The sequence below is a fragment of the Amblyraja radiata genome, chromosome 16 (genome assembly GCF_010909765.2).
Source record: "Amblyraja radiata isolate CabotCenter1 chromosome 16, sAmbRad1.1.pri, whole genome shotgun sequence".
NCBI classification, from domain to species: Eukaryota; Metazoa; Chordata; class Chondrichthyes; order Rajiformes; family Rajidae; genus Amblyraja; species Amblyraja radiata.
Genome location: NC_045971.1, coordinates 572,131 through 595,196, shown reverse-complemented (window position 1 = coordinate 595,196; position 23,066 = coordinate 572,131). Strand labels below are relative to the sequence as shown.

The window sequence follows — 23,066 nt, the reverse complement described above, 5'->3', positions numbered from 1 at the left end:
GTCAGATTAAAGAAAATCCCAAAGCTATTAATATCGATATTAAAAATAAGAAGGAAACCAGGGAAATGTTTGGACCACTCAAGGACCAAACAGAAAATGTGTGCTTGGGCATCTGGGGATGTGGGTGAGGTACTGAATAAGTACCTTGCATTTGTTTTCCCCAAGGAAAGGGACATGGAGGACACTGAGATCAATGCAGAGAATACTAATATACAAGGGCATCTTGAACTTAATGAGGAAATGTTGGGGCTCTTGAAGAGCATTAAGGTGTACAAATCTCCAGGATCCGATGGGATTTATCAAGTCAAGTCAAGTCAATTTTATTTCTATAGCACATTTAAAACCCACTCTCGTTGACCAAAGTGCTTTACATCAGTGCAGGTACTAACGTTCTACAAACAGTGGTACATAGATCTAACAATACATACATAAATACATACATACAGCACTCCCTCAGAGGACCTCAAGAAACGCTTGTGAGTAAAAATAAGTTTTAAGTCTAGACTTAAAAGAGTTGATGGAGGGGGCAGTTCTGATGGGAAGGTGCTGCAACCGCAAAAGCTCAGTCGCCCGTGAGCTTATGCCTGGACCACGGGATCCCAGGTTATTGAGAGAAGCAAGAGCAGAGATTGAGGGAGCCTTGACAGGTGGAGTAGCAGAGGACTGGAGAGTAGCTAACGTTGTTTGTTTACTTAAGATGGGAAGTAGAGAGAATCCAGGGAATTATAGGATTGTGAGACTCACGTCATTGGGAGGGAAGCTATTGGAGGGAATTCTTCAGGATAGGACTTACTCTCATTTGAGTTAATGGTTTAAGTAGAGACAGTCAGCATGAGTTTACATGTCAGCGTAGTAGAGTAGAGACAGTGGAGTTAAGTAAAGACAGTCAGCATGGCAGGTCATGTCTTACTAACTTGATTCAGCTTTTTGAAGAGGTGACAAATATGATCGATGATGGTATTGCAGTGGATATTGTTTAGTAATGATGCCCTAGAACACTTTTTTTGCAGTCTTGTCCGTTATTATGATGATGTTCACCAATCACAGCTAGATGGCAGAATTCTGACTATTTAGAACACTTGGTGAAACTAGATTATTTCAAAGTCTTTACTTGTCTTCAGATTAACTCACAATGACTGTGCCAGGTATAATACTTGGTAGCAATGAGAAATCTAGGCTACATTCATCCACTTTGTAACAAGTGAATCCCAATGCCATGAACAAGCAGTGGAAGATGCAAGTGATAATGAACAACTGGAATCAGGATAATAATAAACCTGGCAAATGTTTCAGAATTATGGATTCAAAAAAAGTTGGCCTTTCTTTACAAATTTCCTAAATCTGCGGCTGAGTAAACAAAGCCTTGCATTAATTCTCACTGCAACTCAGCTAATGCAAGGAGACAAAGTGTGCTTGCTACGTGCAGCACATGCAGCAGTATTGTTAGTAAAATTGTATACTTAATGTCCATATGCACACAAATGTCAATGAAAATGGATGACTGGAGCTTTGAAATCAGCAGGACACAAAGCAAAAGGGTTTGATTTGACATTAATATTCGGGCACAATGAGCTGAGATCAAGACCATCACATGGAGGATGAAGGTGGCTCCTGTTGAGAACAAACACTGACCAGTGAGTGCCAGAAACACCCTTCTCAGAAGCTAATTATAAAAAGGTCAGTGGCACTTCCATTGGCTCTTTATTCAAATGTTATCCAGTGATGAATATCACACAGCACTTGTAGAGGTCATTGCAAAGTGCCAGGACCAGGAAGTTTCTCAAAAGCTGTGATGTGACCTTGATGGAACCTGTGAGGAGCACAGGGCTCATGCTACAATCCTCACCCCTGTACACTCAGTTCCCATAAATAAATGTCATGGGTGAAAGGATATTCAGAAGTACAACAAAACACTGAAGTGTGATATTTGTATAAATGTTTTGCATTTAAAGTGGTTCCACTGTACATGACACTGTACATTATTGCATTATTGTCTTTTACTTTAAATTTAGTAACACCAATTACCAGTGTGGCTTCGCTTGTGTACCATGAGGACATTTGGCCCAACACATGACAGTCCACAGATATCACATGTCAGTTTTCCATTAGATGCTCTAATACCATCGGCTGTCGATGGCTGGCTGCTGAAGTGATCACCGTTTAAGTCTTCATTCTCCACCAGGCAGCTGCTGCTGTTGGTTGCTCCGTACTCCCCAGCATGGCAGCCTTCGTCACTGAGATCAAGAGCTGCTTCACTTTCATCATAAACACGCCTCACAGCACCTGCTATATAATAAGCAAGAAAAGAACTTTCAGCTTTCAGTACTCAGTGGCAGAAGCTTCAACCCGCAACTGGAAGAATTGTTCTGAATCTTTTTCTTATTTTCAATTAAACAAACTATCTAAAAGGAGACTGGAACAAATTGTACTCCAGTCCTTTACTTGTAAATTAGATTGAACTTTTGTTTATAGTATTATGTAATCATTCAGCACAGAAACAGATCCTTAGCCCATGTCAAGTACATACCTACTGTATACAAATCCAGTTCACAGATGGTTGGAGTGAAAGTTTCCTCATTTGATGAGCCAACTACATGCAAGATGTTTAGACAGTCTCACTCCAAATGTAAAGGATCTGCCGTTAGGCTGACAACATCAAGAATAGGTGTCACCATGACACAATCTGGGCTATTCTTCAAGTATTGACCCAATGTCAAAGTTACTTTAGAATGAGATTTTACAGTTATGAGATTGTTTTATGGCTCCCAAATATGAAAGAGCTCCATATAGCAAACCACAAGAATTAAATGCTTGACCTCTTTGGCAAGAGTAATGACAATAAATAGTCAATATCCTACCCAATTAATCATATTAATAAGAATAAATAATAAATATAAAATAGAACGCAGTGATGTATCATGAACAGTATCAGAGTAATGGTGGATAATGTGCAATTCCATCAGAGTGCTGAGTTACAGATCTCCTGTGAGATCTTAAATAAAGACAGGGTTAAATCTAAATGTTACAGGCTGCTTTCATCATGATTATGACGAGAATGTACAAGCCATTGTTAATAAGTTTACCGGATGACACTGGGTAGCACCAGTAATGGCTGCCTCGCCAACAGTCTGTCTGTCCCTTCCTTCTTTGTTGTAATAGTATGTGTTAAATGTATGTTTTAGAGTTCTTTAGCTTGTTTTATGTGGGGGGGTGGGGGGTGGCGGGTGGGGGGGAACTTTTTTAATCTCTTACTTCAACAGAGATGGGATTTTTTCCCGTATCGTATCTCCGTCTGCACTGCAACTTAACATCGAGTAGTTGGCGGCCTTTTGCTGGAGATTGATTTGGGAGCACCAACTGCTGGAGCCTGCGGATTTACCATCGTGGAACGGGTGATCCCTGGTGAGGGGCCGATTTTAGGAGCTCCAAGCCTCAGGAACTTCGACCCCCCCAATGTGGGAGCTTCGATCGACCCGACTGCAGATGGTTCGACTGCCCCGACCGTGGGAGAATAAGGAGGGAAGAAGATCAGACTTTATTGCCTTCCATCACAGTGAGGAATGTGGGGTATCTGCTGTGGTGATGTTTATGTCAACTTTTATGTAGTTGTTTGTTTTGTTGCTTTTTTAAAAAATATGGCTGTATGGTAATTCGAATATCACTGTTCCTTAATTGGTACACGTGACAATAAAAGACCTTTGAAACCTTTGACACTAAAGTGGGTGGTATCGTAGATAGCAAAGATGGTTACCAAAAATGACAGCAGGATCTGGTTCAGCTTGGCAAGTGAGCTGAGGAAAGGCTAGCGGAATTTAATGTTGGTAAGTGGGAAGTGGTGTATTTTGGGAAGTCAAACCAGAGTGAATGGCAGAGCCTTAGTAAGTGTTGTAGAGCAGAAATATCTAGGAGTGCAAGTACACAGTTCCTTGGAAGTGGCATCACAAGTAGATAGGGGAGTCAAGAAAGCTCTTGATACATTGGCCTTCATCAGTCATGGAACACCTTCGCTCAGCCCGCCTGAACCTACCTGATCTCCTGGTTGAGGGACACTTTAATTGTCCTTCCCATTCCTACAGACCTTTCTGCCCTAGGTCTCCTCCATTGTCAGAGTGAGGCTAAACGCAAATTGGAGGAACAGCACCTCATATTTCGCTTGGATACCTTCCAGCCCAGTGGTATGAATATTGATTTATCTCACTTTAGGTAGCCCCAGCATTCCCTCTCTCTCTCTATCCCTCCCCCACCCAAGTCGCACTAGCTTCTCGTTTTCACCCAACAAACTGCTACACTGACAATGGAGGAGACCTAGGGCAGAAACAATGGCCTGTTTCCTTTATCATTGTCACTTCTTTGCATATCTTTTATTCATTGTTCTTTATCTCTCCACATCATCGTCTATATCTCTCATTTCCCTTATCCCGAACCAGTCTGAAGAGTCTCGACCCAAAACATCATCCATTCCTTCTCTCCAGAGATGCTGCCTGTCCCGCTGAGTTACTCCAGTTTTTTTTGTCTCTCTTCTGTTGAGTATAGAAGTTGGAATGTTATTTTTCAGGTGTGCAAGACGTTTGTGAGGCCACATTTGGAATATTGTGTTCAGTTTTGGCCATTCTGCTATAGGAAGGATGTAGTTCAGTGCAGAGAAGATTTATGAGGATGTTGCCAGGACCCGAGGGCCTGAGCTATAGGGAGAGGTTCAATAGGCTGGGACTTTATTGCATGGAGCACAGGAGGCTGAAGGGTGATCTTATGGAGGTGTATAAAATCTTATAGATGGGAATAGATAGGGTGAATGCAGAGTCTTTTACCCATAGTATGGGAACCAAGAAGCAGAGGACATAGCTTTATGGTGAAAGGGCAAAGATTTAATAGGAAACTGTGGGGCGACTTTTTAACACTGAAGATTATGGATATATGGATCGAAGTGCCAGAGGGGGTTGGTGAGGAAGGTACTATAACAGCATTTAAAAGACATTTTGGTACATGGATAGAAAAGGTTTAGAGAGACTTGGGCCAAACATGGGCAGGTGGGAGTAGCATAGATGGAGCATCTTGGACTGCATGTACAAGTTGGGCTAAAGGTCCCGTGTTCTGATATATGGCTTTAGGACATGGAAACCAAAATAATTCATATTTTGAAAAGAACATTTATTCGATGTAAAAACAAGCCACTGCCACAAGCACTTTGGCAATCATCGCACCAAGTTCAGCTAATCTAGTTTATCTCACTCAGGTTGAGGTTGAAAAATCAACCCAAAATTCAATCTGTTTCCCACCCAATTCGTTGTAGTCCACAACCTACTTTGGATGTGTGCAAATGAACATGTTGACTGATTTGAACTTGCATACAATCTCCACCCTTCCTATACTCTTGCCACTGTGGTCAAAAAGCCAACTGACACTTGCTGTAATGGCTCGATGTGAATAATAAGTTCACAGGCAGGGTAACACGAGATGCATAAACATGGTCCCATGTTTGACTACATCTATCATCCGACCAAAGGTATTTGAAAAATTCCAGGAACAATTTCATACATAAATATATAATTAAAAATAAATCTATTTTATAAAGTAAGGCCGTATAAAGCTTTTGGAAAAAATAATAATAGTGTGAGAACATACTAAAACTGTAGATGCTGGAAATCTGAAATAAAAACAGAAAGTGCTGAAAACATTCAACAAGTCAGACACCATCTGTGGAGAGAGAAACGGTTACTGTTTCAGGACTGGCCCTGTCACAACAGAGGATCGTTTGACAAAGGCTCCCAGTCCTGTAGCTATTTCTCTTTTCACAGATGCTGCCTGACCTGCTGAATACTTCCAACATTTTCTTTTTTTTGACAGAGTACCAGTTGATTACCCGTGGATTTCCTTCTTTTTATCAAGTCTGCTGGTATATCATTTGAACTTTCCCTGCTATAATCTTGCTCATCCACAAAGATGACATGTTTAATGCAGTGGAATATTGTCATAGAGTTTTACAGCACAGAAACAGGCCTTTCGGCCCAGCTTGCCCATGCCGACCAACATGTCCCATCTGCACGAGTCCCAACATCCTGCATCTGGCCCATATCTCTCTAAACCTGATCTATCCATGTACCTGTCTAAATGTTTCTTAAACATTGCAATAGTCCTAGCCTCAACTACCTCCTCCGGCGGCTTGTTCCATTCACCCACCACCCTTTGTGTGAAAAAGTTACCCCTCGGGATCCTATTAAATCTCTCTACCTCCCCCCCCCCCCCCCCCCCCCCGTCACTTTAAACCCATGTCCTCTGGTTCTCGATATCATCAAATATAATCTGGCACTTACCTACATAAGGAGATTTTTATGCAATTGGCCAATTAATACAAAGTGGAGGGTATAGTAGTGAGGTTAGTTGTTTTGGGAAGTATGGGGGATGACCTACATAGTGAATGGCAGGACTCTGCAGAGCATTGTAGAGAAGAGGGATCTAGGAGTGCAGGTACATAGTTCCTTGAAAATGGAGTTACAGGCTGATTGGGTGGTCAAGGAGGCTTTTGGCACATTGGCTTACATCTGTACGAGTATAGAATTTGGGTGTCATGTTATAGTCGTACAAGACATTGGTGACGCCACATTTACAGTATTGTTTTCCTCACCCTATTATTGGAAAGATGTTAAACTGGAAAAGGTGCAGTGAAGATTTATCAGAATGTTGCCAGGACTCAGGGGCCTGAGCTATAGGGGAAAGTTGAGCAGGCTAGGACTTTATTCATGGAACGCAGGAGGATGACGGGTGATCATTTGGATGTGTATAAGATTATGAGAGGAATAGATCGGGTAAATGTGCTGAGTATTTAACTCAGAGTAGGAGAATCGAGGAACAGAGCATAGAGGTTGAAGGTGAGGTGGGAAAGATTGAATTGGAACCCGAGGGGAAGCTTTTTTTACGCAAAGGATGGTAGGTATAAGAAACGAGCTGCCAGAGGAAGTAGTTGGGGCAAGTGCCATCACAACATTTGGACAAGTACATGAACAGGATAGGTTCAGAGGGATATGGGCCAAATGCAAGCAGGTGGGACTAGTGTAGATGGGCATGTTTGTGGGCGTGGGCAAGCTAGATCGAAGGGCCTGTTTCCACCCTGTATGACTCATAAAAGTCTGTAAAAGACCAGTCCAAGATATAACTTTTAAAGAATGAGTTGGTGAGGACAGTGGGTTAGAAGTTTTGTGAGAAAATTCCAGAGCATTAGGCCGCAACAGCTGATCAAGAGATGAGAATTGGAGATGTGTTGGAGGGTTGCCTAATCTTCGAGGTTTGCAAAAAGGAAAGATAAGACTATGGAGGGATTTATAGAATGACAATGATTAAATTGGTCTGAAGCTTATTTGGGAACAATGGTTTAAAAAAAAGCCAAAAAACTCAATGGTGGCACTGAAATGAAACAAAAATGCTATAGATACTCAGCAGATCAGGCAGCTCCTGTGGAGAGAGCCAAAGTTAAAGTTTCAGGTTGATAACTTTCTGCAGAGTCTGCAAAAGTGAGAAATGACACATGCGTTAAGCTGCAGCAAGGATGATGGATAGAGAGAACAAAATGAATTACTGTGATGGGGCAGAGATCACAATTGTCAGCTAGCACAAGTATTCTGAACACCAGCTATCAGTGGGTAACAGGTGATTATTGATCTATCTGGAGGAATTAAAATAAAGGACAGTAAGGCACAAAAAAAAGATGTTGGAACGGTGATAACTAAACAGAAGATAACTAAAAAGGCAATACGGGGAGAAAAGATGAGGTACGAAGGTAAGCTAGCCAAGAATATAAAGGAGGATAGTAAAAGCTTCTTTAGGTAAGTGAAGAGGAAAAAATTAGTTAAGACCAAAGTTGGACCCTTGAAGACTGAAAAAGGTGAATTCATTATGGGGAACAAGGAAATGGCAGATGAGTTGAACAGGTACTTTGGATCCGTCTTCACTGAGGACACAAACAATCTTCCTGATATAGTAGTGGCCAGAGGACCTAGGGTGACGGAGGAACTGAAGGAAATCCATATTAGGCAGGAAATGGTGTTGGGTAGACTGATGGGACTGAAGGCTGATAAATCCCCAGGGCCTGATGGTCTGCATCCCAGGGTACTTAAGGAAGTGGCTCCTTAAATCGTGGATGCATTGGTGATAATTTTCCAATATTCTATAGAATCAGGATCAGTTCCTGTGGATTGGAGGGTAGCTAATGTTATCCCACTTTTTAAGAAAGGCGGGAGAGAGAAAACAGGGAATTATAGACCAGTTAGCCTGACATCGGTGGTGGGGAAGTTGCTGGTGTCAATTATAAAAGATGAAATAGCCGCACGTTTGGAAAGCAGCAACAGGATCTGTCTGAGTCAGCATGGATTTACGAAGGGGAAATCATGCTTGACTAATCTTCTGGAATTTTTTGAGGATTTAGCTAGGAAAACTGACAAGGGAAAGTCAGTGGATGTAGTGTACCTGGACTTTCAGAAAGCATTTGATAATGTCCCACATAGGAGATTAGTGGGCATAACTAGGGCACATGGTATTGGGGGTAGAGTGCTGACATGGATAGAAAATTGGTTGGCAGACAGGAAACAAAGAGTAGGGATTAACGGGTCCCTTTCAGAATGGCAGGCAGTGACTAGTGGGGTGCCGCAAGGTTCGGTGCTGGGACCGCAGCTATTTACAATATACATCAATGATTTGGATGAAGGGATTCAAAGTAACATTTGCAAATTTGCAGATGACACAAAACTTGGTGGCAGTGTGACCTGTGAGGAGGATGCTATGAGAATGCAGGGTGACTTGGACAGGTTGGGGAAGTGGGCAGATGTATGGCAGAAGAGGTTTGATGTAGATAAATGTGAGGTTATCCACTTTGGTATAAAAAACAGGAAGGCAGATTACTATCTAAATGGCGTCAAGTTGGGAAAAGGGGAAGTACAACGGGAACTGGGGGTCCTTGTTCATCAGTCTATGAAAGTAAACATGCAGGTATAGCAGGCAGTGATGAAAGTGAATGGCATATTGGCCTTTATAACAAGAGGAGCAAAGAGGTCCTTCTGCAATTGTACAGACCCCTAGTGAGACCGCACCTGGAGTATTGTGTGCAGTTTTGATCCCCTAATTTGAGGAAGGACATTCTTGCCATTGAGGGAGTGCAGCGTAGGTTTACAACGTTAATTCCCAGGATGGCGGGGCTGTCATATGCTGAGAGAATGGAGCGGCTGGGCTTGTACACTCTGGAGTTTAGAAGGATGAGAGGGTATCTCATTGAAACATATATAAGATTGTTAAGGGTTTGGACACGCTAGAGGCAGGAAACATGTTCCCGATGTTGGGGGAGTCCAGAACCAGGGGCCACAGTTTAAGAATAAGGGGTCAGCCATTTAGAACGGAGACGAGGAAACACTTTATCTCATAGAGAGTTGTGAGACTGTGGAATTCTCTGCCTCAGAGGGCGGTGGAGGCCGGTTGTCTGGATACTTTCAAGAGAGAGCTAGATAGGGCTCTTAAAGATAGCGGAGTCAGAGGATATGGGGAGAAGGTAGGAACGGGGTACTGATTGGGGATGATCAGCCATGATCACATTGAATGGAGGTGCTGGCTCGAAGGGCCGAATGGCCTACTCCTGCACCTATTGTATATTGTCTATTGTGATGTACTGCATAAACAAAAATGTTAGAAATACTCAGATCAGGCAGCATCGGTGGTGGAAGAAAAATAAGTATGTTACTAATAGACAGCATGCAAAACTAGCCAGTTCTGACACAACCCACAATTATTAAGCTTAATATTGAATCCTATGGGCTGCAAGATGAAGTGATGCGTCTTGAGCTTATGCCAGACTTCATTACAGAAGCTTTGAAGGCCAAAGACTGAGAAGTTAGAATGATTGTGGGATGGATAGGTGACCAGAAGCTCAGGACAACTCCTGTGGATTAAACGGAAGCCATTTTAGTCAATCAACCTGTTTAGTTTTCCAATGGAGAGAAGATGGCATTGTGAGCTAAACTTTAAAATGGAAAAAAATTGCTGCTTCATCTGAAAGCGGTTTTGGTATCTGGAGGATGGGAGCAAGGAAAAGGAAAGATAACTGTTGAAATCGCTGAGATTGCACGGGGAAATCATGGGAGAAGAGGAGATGGTGGAGACAAAAGAGTAAATCAAGAAGTCCCCTTGAAATGTTGAAAAGGGAGGGAAGGGAAAAATGATACAATAGAAATTCTTGATACAATAGAGAATCCCATTGAGGATGGCACTGGGGACGGCAGTCACTAGGTTACGACAGGAAACTGAGGACTACTTGTAACCTGAACTGTTTGCAAATGAACAAAGACCATGTGTGGGAGAGGATGGAGGATCAAAGGGACATCTGTGAGGAGAGAACGGATGGGCACAGGGAACGCGGACACAGCCGGCCTGTTTGACTCAGTGAGAGAGCCAGCTCTGCACTCCCAGTTCTGGAGGCAAGACCAGGCTGATTGATGCAGCTCTTCAAGGGGGAGGGTCAAGGAATGGGGAGAGAGAACACACGCAAACACAGGCATAAATGAGGATTTCAGCAGCAGATGAACAGAGGCCAGGATGAGTTAAGTGATTTTACTGAGGTTCACACTCAGTGCCAAGAGAGGGTGATGATGTTGATGATTAGCGAATGGAGATTGGGGATAGTAAGATGGAGGTTAAACTTTGAGCAGTCAGGGTACAGGTGTAGAGGAGTAGCTATATTCACAAATTATGTTGCCCCTCGATTGCACATAGACAACAAAAAGGAAGGGAACATATATAGATCCTTGTGGACAGCAGGAATGTGGTAGGGAGAAGACAAGGTGACAACGTGTGTAGCAAAACTGGCATGCTCATCATTTATCCACTGTTCCATCTGATTTAGGGTCAATGTATTTCCTATCTTGCACAATAGAATGAAATTAGGCTTGGATAAGAACGGTCTTATTTGATTCTCAAATGTGGCCATTGCTGTCATTTGTTCATTCTTATTTTCACTGAAAAGTAAAGGTAGGCGGGTGGGGGGAGGGGGGGCACCTGCCAGACATCTGCACGAGTGGTTAAGAAGGACATGAGAATTTGGATTTGCACGGGCAGGACATGTTTATCAAACAATGCAGGTGATGGCTGTCTATGCTGAGGAATGGAACAATTTTCCATTTTAGGTCATCTATTTCAGCCTCAAGTACTCTCACATCAGGCACAGCCTTAAACTGCCTAAACCACAATCTTACCAAAGTACCTCGCTGCATACTCCTGCGCTCACTTTATTACATTCAACAAATGAGGCTCGCAGCTAACGTAGTTTCAATGTGGCCACACTGTGGACAGCTTTGTGCTGTGGTTCCACGCTTGGGAGACTGACCCAGGTTCACCTTTAAGAGTCTGCACCAGACTCACATTTATGTCCCAGAACAGTCAGCACAATGTGGAAATTAACAGTCTATCCATATTAATAAGGATGACTCCATTTCAAAATATGGATGATAAATAATTAGGAACATGAATAGACCATTCAATCCCTCTGCCGTTCAATGGGATCATGGCTGATGTGACTGTCATAGAAACATAGAAACTAGGTGCAGGAGGAGGCCATTTGGCCCTTCGAGCCAGCACCGCCATTCATTGTGATCATGGCTGATCGTCCCCTATCCATAACCCGTGCCTGCCTTTTCCCCATATCCTTTGACTCCACTAGCCCCTAGAGCTCTATCTAACTCTCTCTTAAATCTATCCAGTGACTTGGCCTCAACTGCCCTCTGTGGCAGGGAATTCCATAAATTCACAACTCTCTCATCTTCCTGTCCTTGCCCTATTCCAGAGATTAGAAATATATCTATCTCGACCTTAAATATAACAATGCACCTTGCCCAGAGCTCTCTGTATCAATGAGTTCCAAAGACTCAAAATCCTTTCAAAAAATAAATTTCTCCTTATCTCAGTCTCAAATGTTCACCCCATATCTGTGACTATGCTCTGGTTCTGGATTCTCTCTTGAGAAGAAATAGTCTTTCAGCATTTATCCTGATAGCCCCTTAAGAATCTCCGCTCACTTCGCAACAATTCCAACATTAACAACATGGATCATTCTAATCAACTTTCTCTCAATCCCCTTCTTAATAAGAGGGACTAAAACTATTCACCATACTCTAAATGTTGTATCACTAGTACTGTAAGACTTCCCTACCTTTATACCCCAATCCCTCTAAAATAAAGGCCAGCATTCCATTTGCCATCCCTATTAGCTGCTGAAATTATTTGCTGGCTCTCTGTGTTTCTTGCAAAAGCCCACCCCAATTCTCTCTACACTGCAGCTTTCAAATGTTTTAATTCATTTAAATAATACAGTTCTTTTGTTCTTCCTTCCACATTGAATAACTTTCCATTTTCCCACATCATACTCTCTTTGCCAACATTCTGCCACAGACACATATCCATAACTCTCTGTAAACTGTTCATGTCCTTCTGGCAACTGGCCTTCCCACCTATTTTTGTGATGTCCAAAATTTGGCCACCATATATTCACGTCATTAATAAATAATGTTAACAGATGATGTCCCAGCATTGATCTATAATCAGCGATGTCAACCTGAAAATGACCTTCATGTCTTACTTGTTCAAGAAGGAACTGCAGATGCTGGAAGATCGAAGGTACACAAAAATGCTGGAGAAACTCAGCGGGTGCAGCAGCATCTATGGAGCGAAGGAAATAGGTGACGTTTCGGGCTGAAACCCTTCTTCAGACTTCTTAAGAAGGGTTTCGGCCCGAAACGTCACCTATTTCCTTCGCTCCATAGATGCTGCTGCACCCGCTGAGTTTCTCCAGCATTTTTGTGTACCTTCATGTCTTACTTGCTTCCTGTCTGTTAGTAATGCCAATGTCACCTCCAACATTGGCCTGCACTGAGATTGGATCTGGATTAGACTCATTGTTTAAGGTTAAGTTTTGAATGCCTTCATGGTAGAGACATAAGCAACAAGTTTCTTCGAGCAGCCACATTTGAGAAGATATTGGACAGTTCCTCATCTAATAAGCAGTGTAGGTTGATGTTACTCCCTCTAGCTACTGGACGCTGAATAACATTCGCTCTGTACTTGACAGCAACAAGACCCTTCTGTGGTTCCAAATATTGTATTTATCTCCTTTCTTGGTCACAGTAAGTGTCTATATGTTCCCCTGGAATGTCTTCCTCTTCCCATGTGGTGGAGATGAGGTGAGGGAAATTTGTGTCTACATTTCCTCTGCAATTAATTTTAGAAATTCAGCAATGCTATTGTCTGCTCCTGAGGCATTGTTTATTTGCTGACATCTGGCCACCGCACAAATAGGATGCTTCAGTAGTTTCCTGACAACTGACCAGGTTACAGAGTCTATGATGTTAAACTGTGGATGAGATATTTCACCACATCTGATGAAGAATGCAGCTGAATCCACAGGGATTTTGAAGAAGGACGACATTAGTACTCAATGAGAATATTCTGCCTGGCTTTGCAGTGAACCAAGATCTCAGTCTATAATTACAAATGTTTTCAGTGCAAGGTTAAAAACCGAAAATACTGTATTTATTATAGATTTCCAGCATATGCATTTTTTTTAATTTGCAATGCATGGCCAAGCTATTCCAGTTTAGAATTTCCCGTTATTCAGGTCCACAGCACAGGACATGAGGAGGACTGTCTTGTTCCACGTGATATTCATATTTGATATATCATCTTCAATGACCAGCAATGTATAGACGTCGTACATCAATTCACTGCTTATTTGCTCACTGAAACAGAACAGACAATGGCCGTTACACCAAGCATCCATAAAATAAATGTCCTCTGCTAACCCGTTCCTTCTACATATAACACTACCAGCCAACAATAAGACCTTGGAAACTGTGGATCATTTTCCACTTCTTGGGCACGTTAAATGAGGAGACACATTCTGACAAAATTGATGTTCAAGGTCCAAGTCCAACCAAAACCTTGTTGACTACCGAACAGCAGTGATCCCCACCATTCCATACTCTTCACAGAGTAAGACTACCAAAGGGAGGCACCTGAAGCACTGGAGAATACTACCAACACGAAAAATACTCGGTTTGTACACGGTCCCATCATAAGTTCTTTCAGACTAGTGTAAGGCATCCTATCATATTCTTTTAATCAGGACAGAGAATCTAGCTAATAGCAATAATCACAATCATAGAATTGTACAGTTTACCCACCACATCCATGACGACCTTTTCTGCTCATCTACATTAATCCCATTTTCCCACATTAGAACCGTATCTTTCAATGCCTTGCCTAATTATGTATCTGTCCAAATGGCTCTTCAATGTTGCATTAATAATTGTATCTGATTCCACAACCTGTTCTGGCAGAGCAATCCAGATATCAGCTGCTCTCTGTGTAAGAAAGCAACATACTCCACAGATGTACTTGAAATCTTCCACCTTTCACCTTAAAACTAAAATTGCTACTTTTATTTGATACCCCCTACCATGGGAAAAATATTTTGACTAACTATCCTCTCTATGCTTCTCGTAATCCAAAAACAGAAAATGCTGCAAATGCTCAGCCGGCCAATGTGTAACAGAGTTAATATTTCACGTTGAGGATGGTCACAGTCTGTTGTTGCTGAGAGATTGCCATAGGGAATATGCCTTTAAGGTTTGCAGCCCTTTCATTGATCACTAGCCATCAAAATTTCACAAATAGCATCCATTTGAGGTTGGTGATTTCAGGAACTCCATATGTCCCATTTAGCATGTCTTTTAGTGTAAAACACTCTAACATTCTAAGACTTTGTTTGAAGAAATTCTGAAGAAATAATTCATTTAAACCAATGAGACAGCAAGAATAAAATTGTTTATGTAATTGTAATGACATGAAATGCCTTTGTCAAGAGTGACAAGCTGAACCAGAGAGTGTACATGTGTGAAGACAACAAGCATTTAGGACATGCATCACAAAAGGCAGTGCCCTGCTCTTTGCTGTAGTTAGTGAAAGACTTCATTTTGGGCTCAGTATGCTCATCTTTACACATTGTACTTTTTACGCCCACACTTCAGTAACCAAACTTTGGCGATATGGCAGCACAGCTGAAGAGACCGAAAGTCAGGTGCATCCTTTAGCAAACGTGTTTTAACTGAAGTGTGAAGGTCACATAATGTGTAAAGGAGTTGTGTTTGATTTTCAGGAAGATTGTCCTCACACAGCAGATTTCAGTTCATGATACATATCAGTTGGAACCAGCAACTGCAAGATCTGATATGGTTTGCAACGACTGTAGTTTTCTTTCTTATGGATAATATTTCTCATGGGTCTGTACCTTCTTGGTACAATCCACCTAGGTCTCCCTCCGCTACAGTCTGCATCAAACCCGAGCTCTTCTGCTGGTTTTGCATTGAGAAACAGACAAAGGGAAGGTTTATTTGTGTACAAGGCCAACTGATTCTGTGCAATTCCAGGCACTCTCCCTGTTCTCAGCATTGTAGTGCATCAGTTCCATAGTCAAAAGTCCAATGTCCGCAATGGGTAGAGGTGAATTGGCCCTACCCTAGCTTATGGAAGGACCGTTCAGAACCCTGATAACAGATGGGAAGGAGCTGTTCCTAAGTCTGGTGGTGCGCGCTTTCAAGCTTCTGTCCAATGGGAGCACAGAGAAGGAGGAATGACCGGGGTGGGACAAGTCCCTGATTATGTTGGCTACATTTCGGAGGCAGCATGAAGTGTAGATGAAGTCAACAGTGGGAAGACCGGTCTATGTGATATCCTCTGTTTTCCTCGGAAGTAGAGGCATTGGTGTGCTTTCTAGGATGTCACATTAATATGGTTGGTCCACAACAGATCGTTGGTAATAGATCGTGGAACATAAAACTCTCAGCCATTGATGATGATTGGGGTATGTAGTCCACCACGTTGCCTGGAGTCGATAATCAAGCTGATATTGAAGAAGAGGTATTGTCATGCTACTTCTCCTTGTTGTTCACCCTTGCCTCGAGAGGAGGCGCTGATGGCTCAGCTCATCCTGGCGGCTATACTTTGGATTTGATGATGCAGCCCTGGCAGTCTCTGGCCTATCCTAGCGGCTCAGTCTTTGCTTCTTTGTGTGAGTGCAGTCCCTCGTTGTCCATGGGCAGGAAGAGGTGCTGACATGTGAGGCTTATCCCAGCCACAGTCTTAGCCTCAGTAGAGGCACTGGCTGTCTAGGGCTTCATCCAGGCAGCACAGTCTTAACCATGCGGTGGCATTGGTGGTCTCAGATATGTCCCAGTGGCTCAGTCTTCCTCTAATTGACGACTGCGGCACACAGCTAGCAGGGAGGTACCCCACTTTCTCTTCTTTCTTCTTTCCTGTTTCTTCCCTCTCCCTTTCCCTTCAATGCCTGGGTTTTATAAGAAGTAGGCTGACGAGGTTCAGTTGGGCCAATCTAGTGTCAGCTAGTTGGGCCCAGCTGTTACCACTAATGCTGAGGGTTGGCCTCTCCTGGCCTGTCAGCCAGTGATAGGGATCCGAGCGGCACCACGGGATGCGACGCTGTCACAAGCTGAAAAGGTTGCTCAGAGGCTGGCTTTCCTATACCACCTTCTGCAACCCCAAAGCCATTCCATATCCTAAAATGTACAAATAAGAACAATGGAAAACTCTTCATTGCGCAACAACATTCAAGAGGTTCCACAGGACACCAAGCAAAAGCAATCATTTGTTTGACAGTCCACTCCCCACCGTAAACATTCATTTTCTCCAGTAGCTACAGTATTCGTCACTTACAAATGCACTCTAGTTATTCACCAAGACTACTCTTAAACTTGGTACCTCGACCTCAGAGGGGGCCAAAGACAACATGTGTATGAAAACATCCACTGCCTGCAGATTCCACTCCAAGTCACACACTATCCCGACTTGGAAATATATTGTAGCGTCTGTGTTATTGCAGGATCCAAGTCCTGGATCTGCCACCAATGGAACTGTGGTAGAACCTTCACCAGAAGAACTGCAGGGGTTCAAAAAGGTGGCTCACATCACCTCCACTGGGGCAATTTGAAATGGGCAATAAATGCTGGCCTTGTTGTCAACACCCTAAATCCCAACAATGAATATTTGAGGGGAAAAAATAAATTACTCTGCACATGTAGTGATTCAGACTCCTACAGCAAGTGAGGAATTGAGCAGATGAAGGGTAGTGAGTGGGTAGTGAAGTGAATTAACAAATTGCACGCTTACGATAGATTTTCTGACAGCTGTTAAAACACAAAGAAGGAGCGGGGATTTTGAAAGAGGATATTTTCAGATGTCAGCAGAAGCAAACTAACCAGAAAACGTTACTGTGAAGAAACGACATGCAAAGAGTGACACGGTGACAAGGGTGGAAATAACAAAGGAACGATGTGTCGATGGACCCATCCCGCAGCACCATGCAGGACTTTTGACAAGATGGCAAGTGGAATCATTTATTTGGGGTGGGGTGGTGACATATGCTGCGTGAAAATTCCTCAGTATCTTCAGTGGAGAAGGGTTTATGCAGTACGCATCTTATTCCAGTCATATGATTACCAAAATATTTTTCGTAATAAAGGGTACAAGAAGTTTAATCAATTAGTTTTGCAACAACTCATCTCAAAAACATAGAACCAAAATCTTTTTTCCCACGGACTGAAATTCTTAGAAGGACAATAAAACCCATACAGTAGATTTTCCATGGGCCTCCCACTTAACTTTAAAATTGTCAAAGACTCTGAATCCTACGAAAGCCGAAACTAGTTACATAAGGTTAAACTTTACCCTAATTTTATTTTAACAAACAGTAAATTGAGCCATTGGAAATTTTTGAGATGTTGTTATGCAATGTGAAAGCCATAAAACGATGACTGATTTGAAAAGCAACGTGGGTCTTTCGCTGAGAACAATGTAGATCAAGATCCTCTAAAACCACTAAATACACCTCTCAAGCTTAAATAACAGAAACCAATCAGCATCATTTTGTTCCCTGATACGATACAATAAAACTTTATTCATCCCAGGAAGGAAAATGATCTGCCAACAGTCATAAAACGCAAAATATATGAAACATGAAATTAAAGTGACGAGGGGAAAGGATTGGGGATGTGCAAAGATTGGGGAGGGGCATGGGGGGGGGGGGGGAGAAGGGAATCTAGTCTAACCCCCGACAGAAGGGCGAGGACGTACAGTTTGATAGTCACAGGGAAGAAGGATCTCCTGTGGCGTTCTGTTCTGCATCTTGGTGGAACCAGTCTGTTGCTGAAGGTGCTCCTCAGGTTGACCAGTGTGTCATGGAGGAGGTGAACTGTATTGTCCAAGATGCTCCACAGTTTGAGGAGCATCCTCCCCTCCAAGACCACCTCCCTCCCATGAATCCCACACCACTCTACAAAGTTGCTGACTACACCTCTGTATTTAGCTTCCCTCCCCTCACTGATGCAGCCCACAATTGCAGAGACATCTGAAAATTTCTGCAGCAGGCTGGAGTCAAAGGTATATCTGAAGTTCGAGGTGTAGATGGTGAACAGGAAGGGAGAGAGCGAGGACCGTCCCGTGTCCGAGACACAGTTCTGTAGCCTGACGTATTATGGTTGTCCAGTCAGGTAGTTGGTGATCCAGGACACCAAATGCAGCGTCCACCCGCATCTTCGTCAGTTTGCTCCCTAGCAGTGCAGTGCGGATGGTGTTAAAAGCATTGGAGAAGTAAAAAAAACATGGCTCTCACAATGCTTCCCGGTTTATCCAGATGAGCATAGGAAGGATGGAGCAAGTGGATGATGGCGTCCTCAACCCCCATCTTTGTTTGGTAAGCAAACTGCAGGGGTTCCAGGTAAGGTTTAACCAGGGGTCGCAGGTGAGTGTGCATCAGCCTCTCCAGGGACTTCATCATGTGTGAAGTCAGAGTCACCGGTCTATGGTCATTGGAGGAGCTGGGACGCGCCCTCTTTGGGACACGCCCTCTTTGGGACACGTACTCTTTGGGACGCGCCCTCTTTGGGACATCACAGGAACCCTCTCCAGACTCAGGCTGAAGGTTTCCTGGAGTACCCCGCACAACAGGCTGGCACACGCCTTGAGTACCCTAGGGCTGACACCATCGGGACCTGTAGCTTTGCCTGGACGGAGCCTGCTCAGCTCCTTCCTCACCTGCTCAGCCTTGATGGTCAGGTGTGACAAAGAAAGGGCAGAGGAAGTCGACCAGGGGGATTGAGGGGGAGAGACTGTCGGGGAGCATGGGGGAGGGTGGGCAGAGGCCCCACCATCAAATCTATTAAAAACATTAGCTTGTTGGCCCAGTCCTGATTGCTTTCCCTCCCCAGGCCACTGGTCATCTTGTAGCCTGTAATGTTCCTCATCCCGCTCCACACATCCCTCATGTTGTTCTGCTGAAGTTTCAGCTCCAGCTTCCTCCTGTAGTCGTCCTTGCCCTGTCTCAGTCTCGCCTTCAGATCTTTCTGCACTTGTTCCACCTCCTCCCTGTCACCATTCCTGAAGGCCCTCTTCTTCTGGTTGAGATGGGCTTTTATGTCACTGGTGACCCAGGGCTTGTTGTTGGGGAAACAGTATACAGTCTCCTCAGGGACAACATTATCTACACAGAACTTTATGTAGCTGGTAACACAGTCCGTTAAGTCCATCAATGTCCTCTCCATGGGGACCACGGTGCGTCCCAGTCTATGTCCTCAAAATAGCGCTGTAGAGTGTCACAAACCTCCTGTGGCCACTTCCTCACTGACCTTGTGGTCACAGGCAGCCTCTGGACCATTAGCTTATACCTGGGTAGGAGGTGAACCAGGTTGTGGTCGGATCTTCCCAGTGGCGGAAGGGCTGTGGAGCCGTATTGGCATACAACAGGTCCAATGTGTTCCATATCGCTGGTGGAACAGTCAACAAACTGAGTGAAAGTGGGAAGGGTATTGTCCAAAGTCACGTGGTTGAAATCCCCTGAGATAGCGATGAAAGCACTTGGGTGTTGTGTCTGAAGTTTTGCAGTGACAGTGTGGATGACGTCACTTGCGTGCAGTGGGTTGGCGGACGGAGGAATGTAAACAGCCACAACACTAGTGTGTGGGAATTCCCTGGGCATTTAGTATGGACGGAGACCCACGGCCATCAGTTCAATGTCTGGGCTACACACACATTCCTTAACCGTGATTTGACCAGGGTTGCACTATTTGTTGTTGACGAGAATAGCAAGTCCCCCACCTTTACACCCTCTCTACAGTCCCTGTCCGCCCGAACAGTTTGAAAGCCGTCCACACTCGCCTTGGACTCAGCGATGTCCTTGTGGAGCCATGTCTCCGTGAAACCCATCACACTGGTCTCACAGTCCTTCCTCTGGGTCCTCACTAGTGAAACATATGTTTTTTAGGATAAAAACATGATGACTGTCTTAAAGTGATCTTCAGTAATTAATATATGAATGGCAGTGTACAGCGCCTTGGCTTTACATAACTACAAGCACATTGATAGAAAATGTTCATGCACACTGGGCATTCTTACAAATATCTTACAAAAAGCTAGCAAGTAGCAGCCAATTAAAAAGGTAAATTGTCTTCTTTGGAGACACAATAAATTGTATTTGCTGAAGTCTTGAGCAAAAAAAAATGCTGGAGAAATCAGCAGCATCTGTAGAGGGAATATACAGATGACACTTTGGGTTAGGACCCTTCTTCAAATGTTTTTGCTTTGTTGCCTCATGATACAAGAGTAAGGATGTCTCGCTACAATTATACACAGTAAGGCATTAGGGAGATCCACAACTGGAATATTGTATACAATTTCAGACTTATTTTCTCCGAAATGACATCCATGCTATTGAGGGGGCAAAGATTCACCATGAGATGGCAGACCCATCAGGACAGATTGAGTTGGCTAGGCCTCTCCTCTGCAAATATTAGTAGAATGAGAGGTGTGCTCAGTGAAATAAACTAAATTCCATGTGGGTATGGCAAGATAGATACAGGGGGGATGTTGCCAATGGCTAAGGGGCTTAGAATTAGGACTCAGTGTCTCAAAATACGGGGTAAACCTTTTAGGATTGAAATGAGAAGAAAGTTTTCAATGAGATTGGTGAATCATTGGAATTCTCTTCCCCGGAATGCAGTGGATGCTCAGTAATTTATGGATTTTTCAATATAAAAAGAATCAAGTGAGAGAGATAACAATTAAATAGTGTTGAGATAGATCAGCGATAATCGTCCAAATTGCAGAGCAAGTCCAAGAGGCTGACTAGCATAGTCTTGCTCCTATTTCTTATGAGCTCAATGTAGGATAGCCATGAAAGGCAGAATCGGATATTTTGGATATATGATATGAGGATGGTACTCTCATTAAACAAAGTCCTGGTTAGAGCCACAGTTCAAATTCCTTATTAATTTCTGGGCACCATATTTCCAAATGGATATATAACTGAGGTATTTAAGATGATTTAAGGATGTGTTAGGATGGATGGAGAGAATGTATTTCTTCTCACGATGAGACACCAGAGAAAGGAGCTAAATATCTGTTATAGATTGTTCAGGGGTGATGTTGGGAAAAACTTTTTCACACAAAGGGAAGTGGAAACTTACATCTCTTATTCAAAAATGCTGCCATGGTATTCATTTGAACATCTTAAGTAGTAAGATTGATAGGTCAAAAACCCTGTCAGAAAGAAACTAAAAGGTATTTTGGTCATTCTGTTGAAAGTTTAGGTCTGAAACATTAACTCTGTTTCCCTTTCCACAGATGCTGCCTGGCCCACAAAGTATTTCTGGCATTTTCTAGGTTTTATTTCAGATTTCCAGCATTTTTTTACTTTCATCTGAAATTGATGAACTTCTGTTAGGTAAAGATATTCAAGGTAAAAAATCAAGATAGGTTTACTGTATAGATGGGTGTAATTTAACTGAATAGTAAAACAGATTAAAGATAGACACAAAATGGTGGAGTAACTCAGCGGTAGACAGCATCTCTGGAGAAACCTATTTAGTTCCTCCAGCTATGCTGCTGAGTTAGTCACGCATTTTGTGTCTATCTTTGGTATAAACCAGCATCTGCAATTCCTTGTTATTACAGTACAACAGACTAAAGTGGCTAAACAGCTTCCTGTTCTTTGTTCTTATTTTCAAAACACAATAAGAAAGAAGAAAGCAGCTAGGAAAAAAATAATCCTCAACATCCAGTGAATGAAGCTTTGGCAAATAGAGTAATTTGTTCCTTCATTTTTTTTGGACCAGGAGAAAAGCAAGAAGAAAGAGAACATGAGTGAAAAAGCACAGGACTAGATCCCTCCAATAGCGTTGCTTCCATTTTAAGATAATTTGATCATTCTGGCAGATGTCTGATTCAGAATTTCAGTTTGTGGTTAAGCTTAGATCTGCCTAATGGGACTCCTCTACTCTATTGTTCTTAGTGAAGCTTCCTCCTCTCCTAAAACCAGTCAATCATGCCAGGCTTCAGCTGCATTTGCAGCACTGATCCTGTGAAAACATGACCAAGAATGTGTCAATCTATCTCACTGTAGCTAATCTTGGATTTGAGAAGCGAATTTATTGTCGCAGGACCCAAGCCAGCATTACTGTATTTCAATCTTAAATCTAATCCTGCAACATTGCAATTTTTACCCTGAGTCTTGTGCACTTGCTCAGTGCCCGAAGGCTGCAACAAGACAGCATACACCCAAGCCTGGCCTACTGGAAAACAATTCCAGTGGATGTTGCATATGCAATGCACCTGCACTTGTATCCTAACAATGGGCCTGGGATCCAGCAGCTAACTCCTGCTTGAAACCTATACGGTCCAATATTATTAATTGTTTCCCAATGGAAAAAAAATCTAAATTCAAAACTGGAATAATAAATCATGTTTTCTAATCTGCAGTTTTTCAGTTAACTCCGATTATTCCCATTGGGATAGTGGTGACATTTCAGGTCGACTGTCTACAGGCTACTGATTGCCATATATTTCCCTCATATTCTACTTCAATTTTAACCCAAGTTGGATCTGAAATGGTTTTGGGCAGAATCAAGTCTGGGCAATACATTCTGGCCTTGTGAGTGACATCCATCCAATTAATGAACACATTTCTAAGTGTTGTTTTG

At 43.0% G+C, this 23,066-nt stretch overlaps 1 protein-coding gene across 1 annotated transcript in view; it reads right to left on the bottom strand.

Annotated features, from left to right (window-relative positions):
* ikzf3 (IKAROS family zinc finger 3) overlaps positions 1–19,634 on the bottom strand; it is a 66,803-nt gene extending 47,169 nt beyond the window's left edge. Inside the window, exons 1-3 of the mRNA XM_033034767.1 lie at positions 19,242–19,634; positions 18,957–19,137; positions 2,026–2,283 (exon numbers count right to left, since the gene is read on the bottom strand). Of these exons, the coding sequence (XP_032890658.1) occupies positions 2,026–2,283; positions 18,957–19,137; positions 19,242–19,634 (832 nt within the window). The remainder of the gene's footprint in view (positions 1–2,025; positions 2,284–18,956; positions 19,138–19,241) is intronic.
* Positions 19,635–23,066: the final 3,432 nt, after the last annotated feature.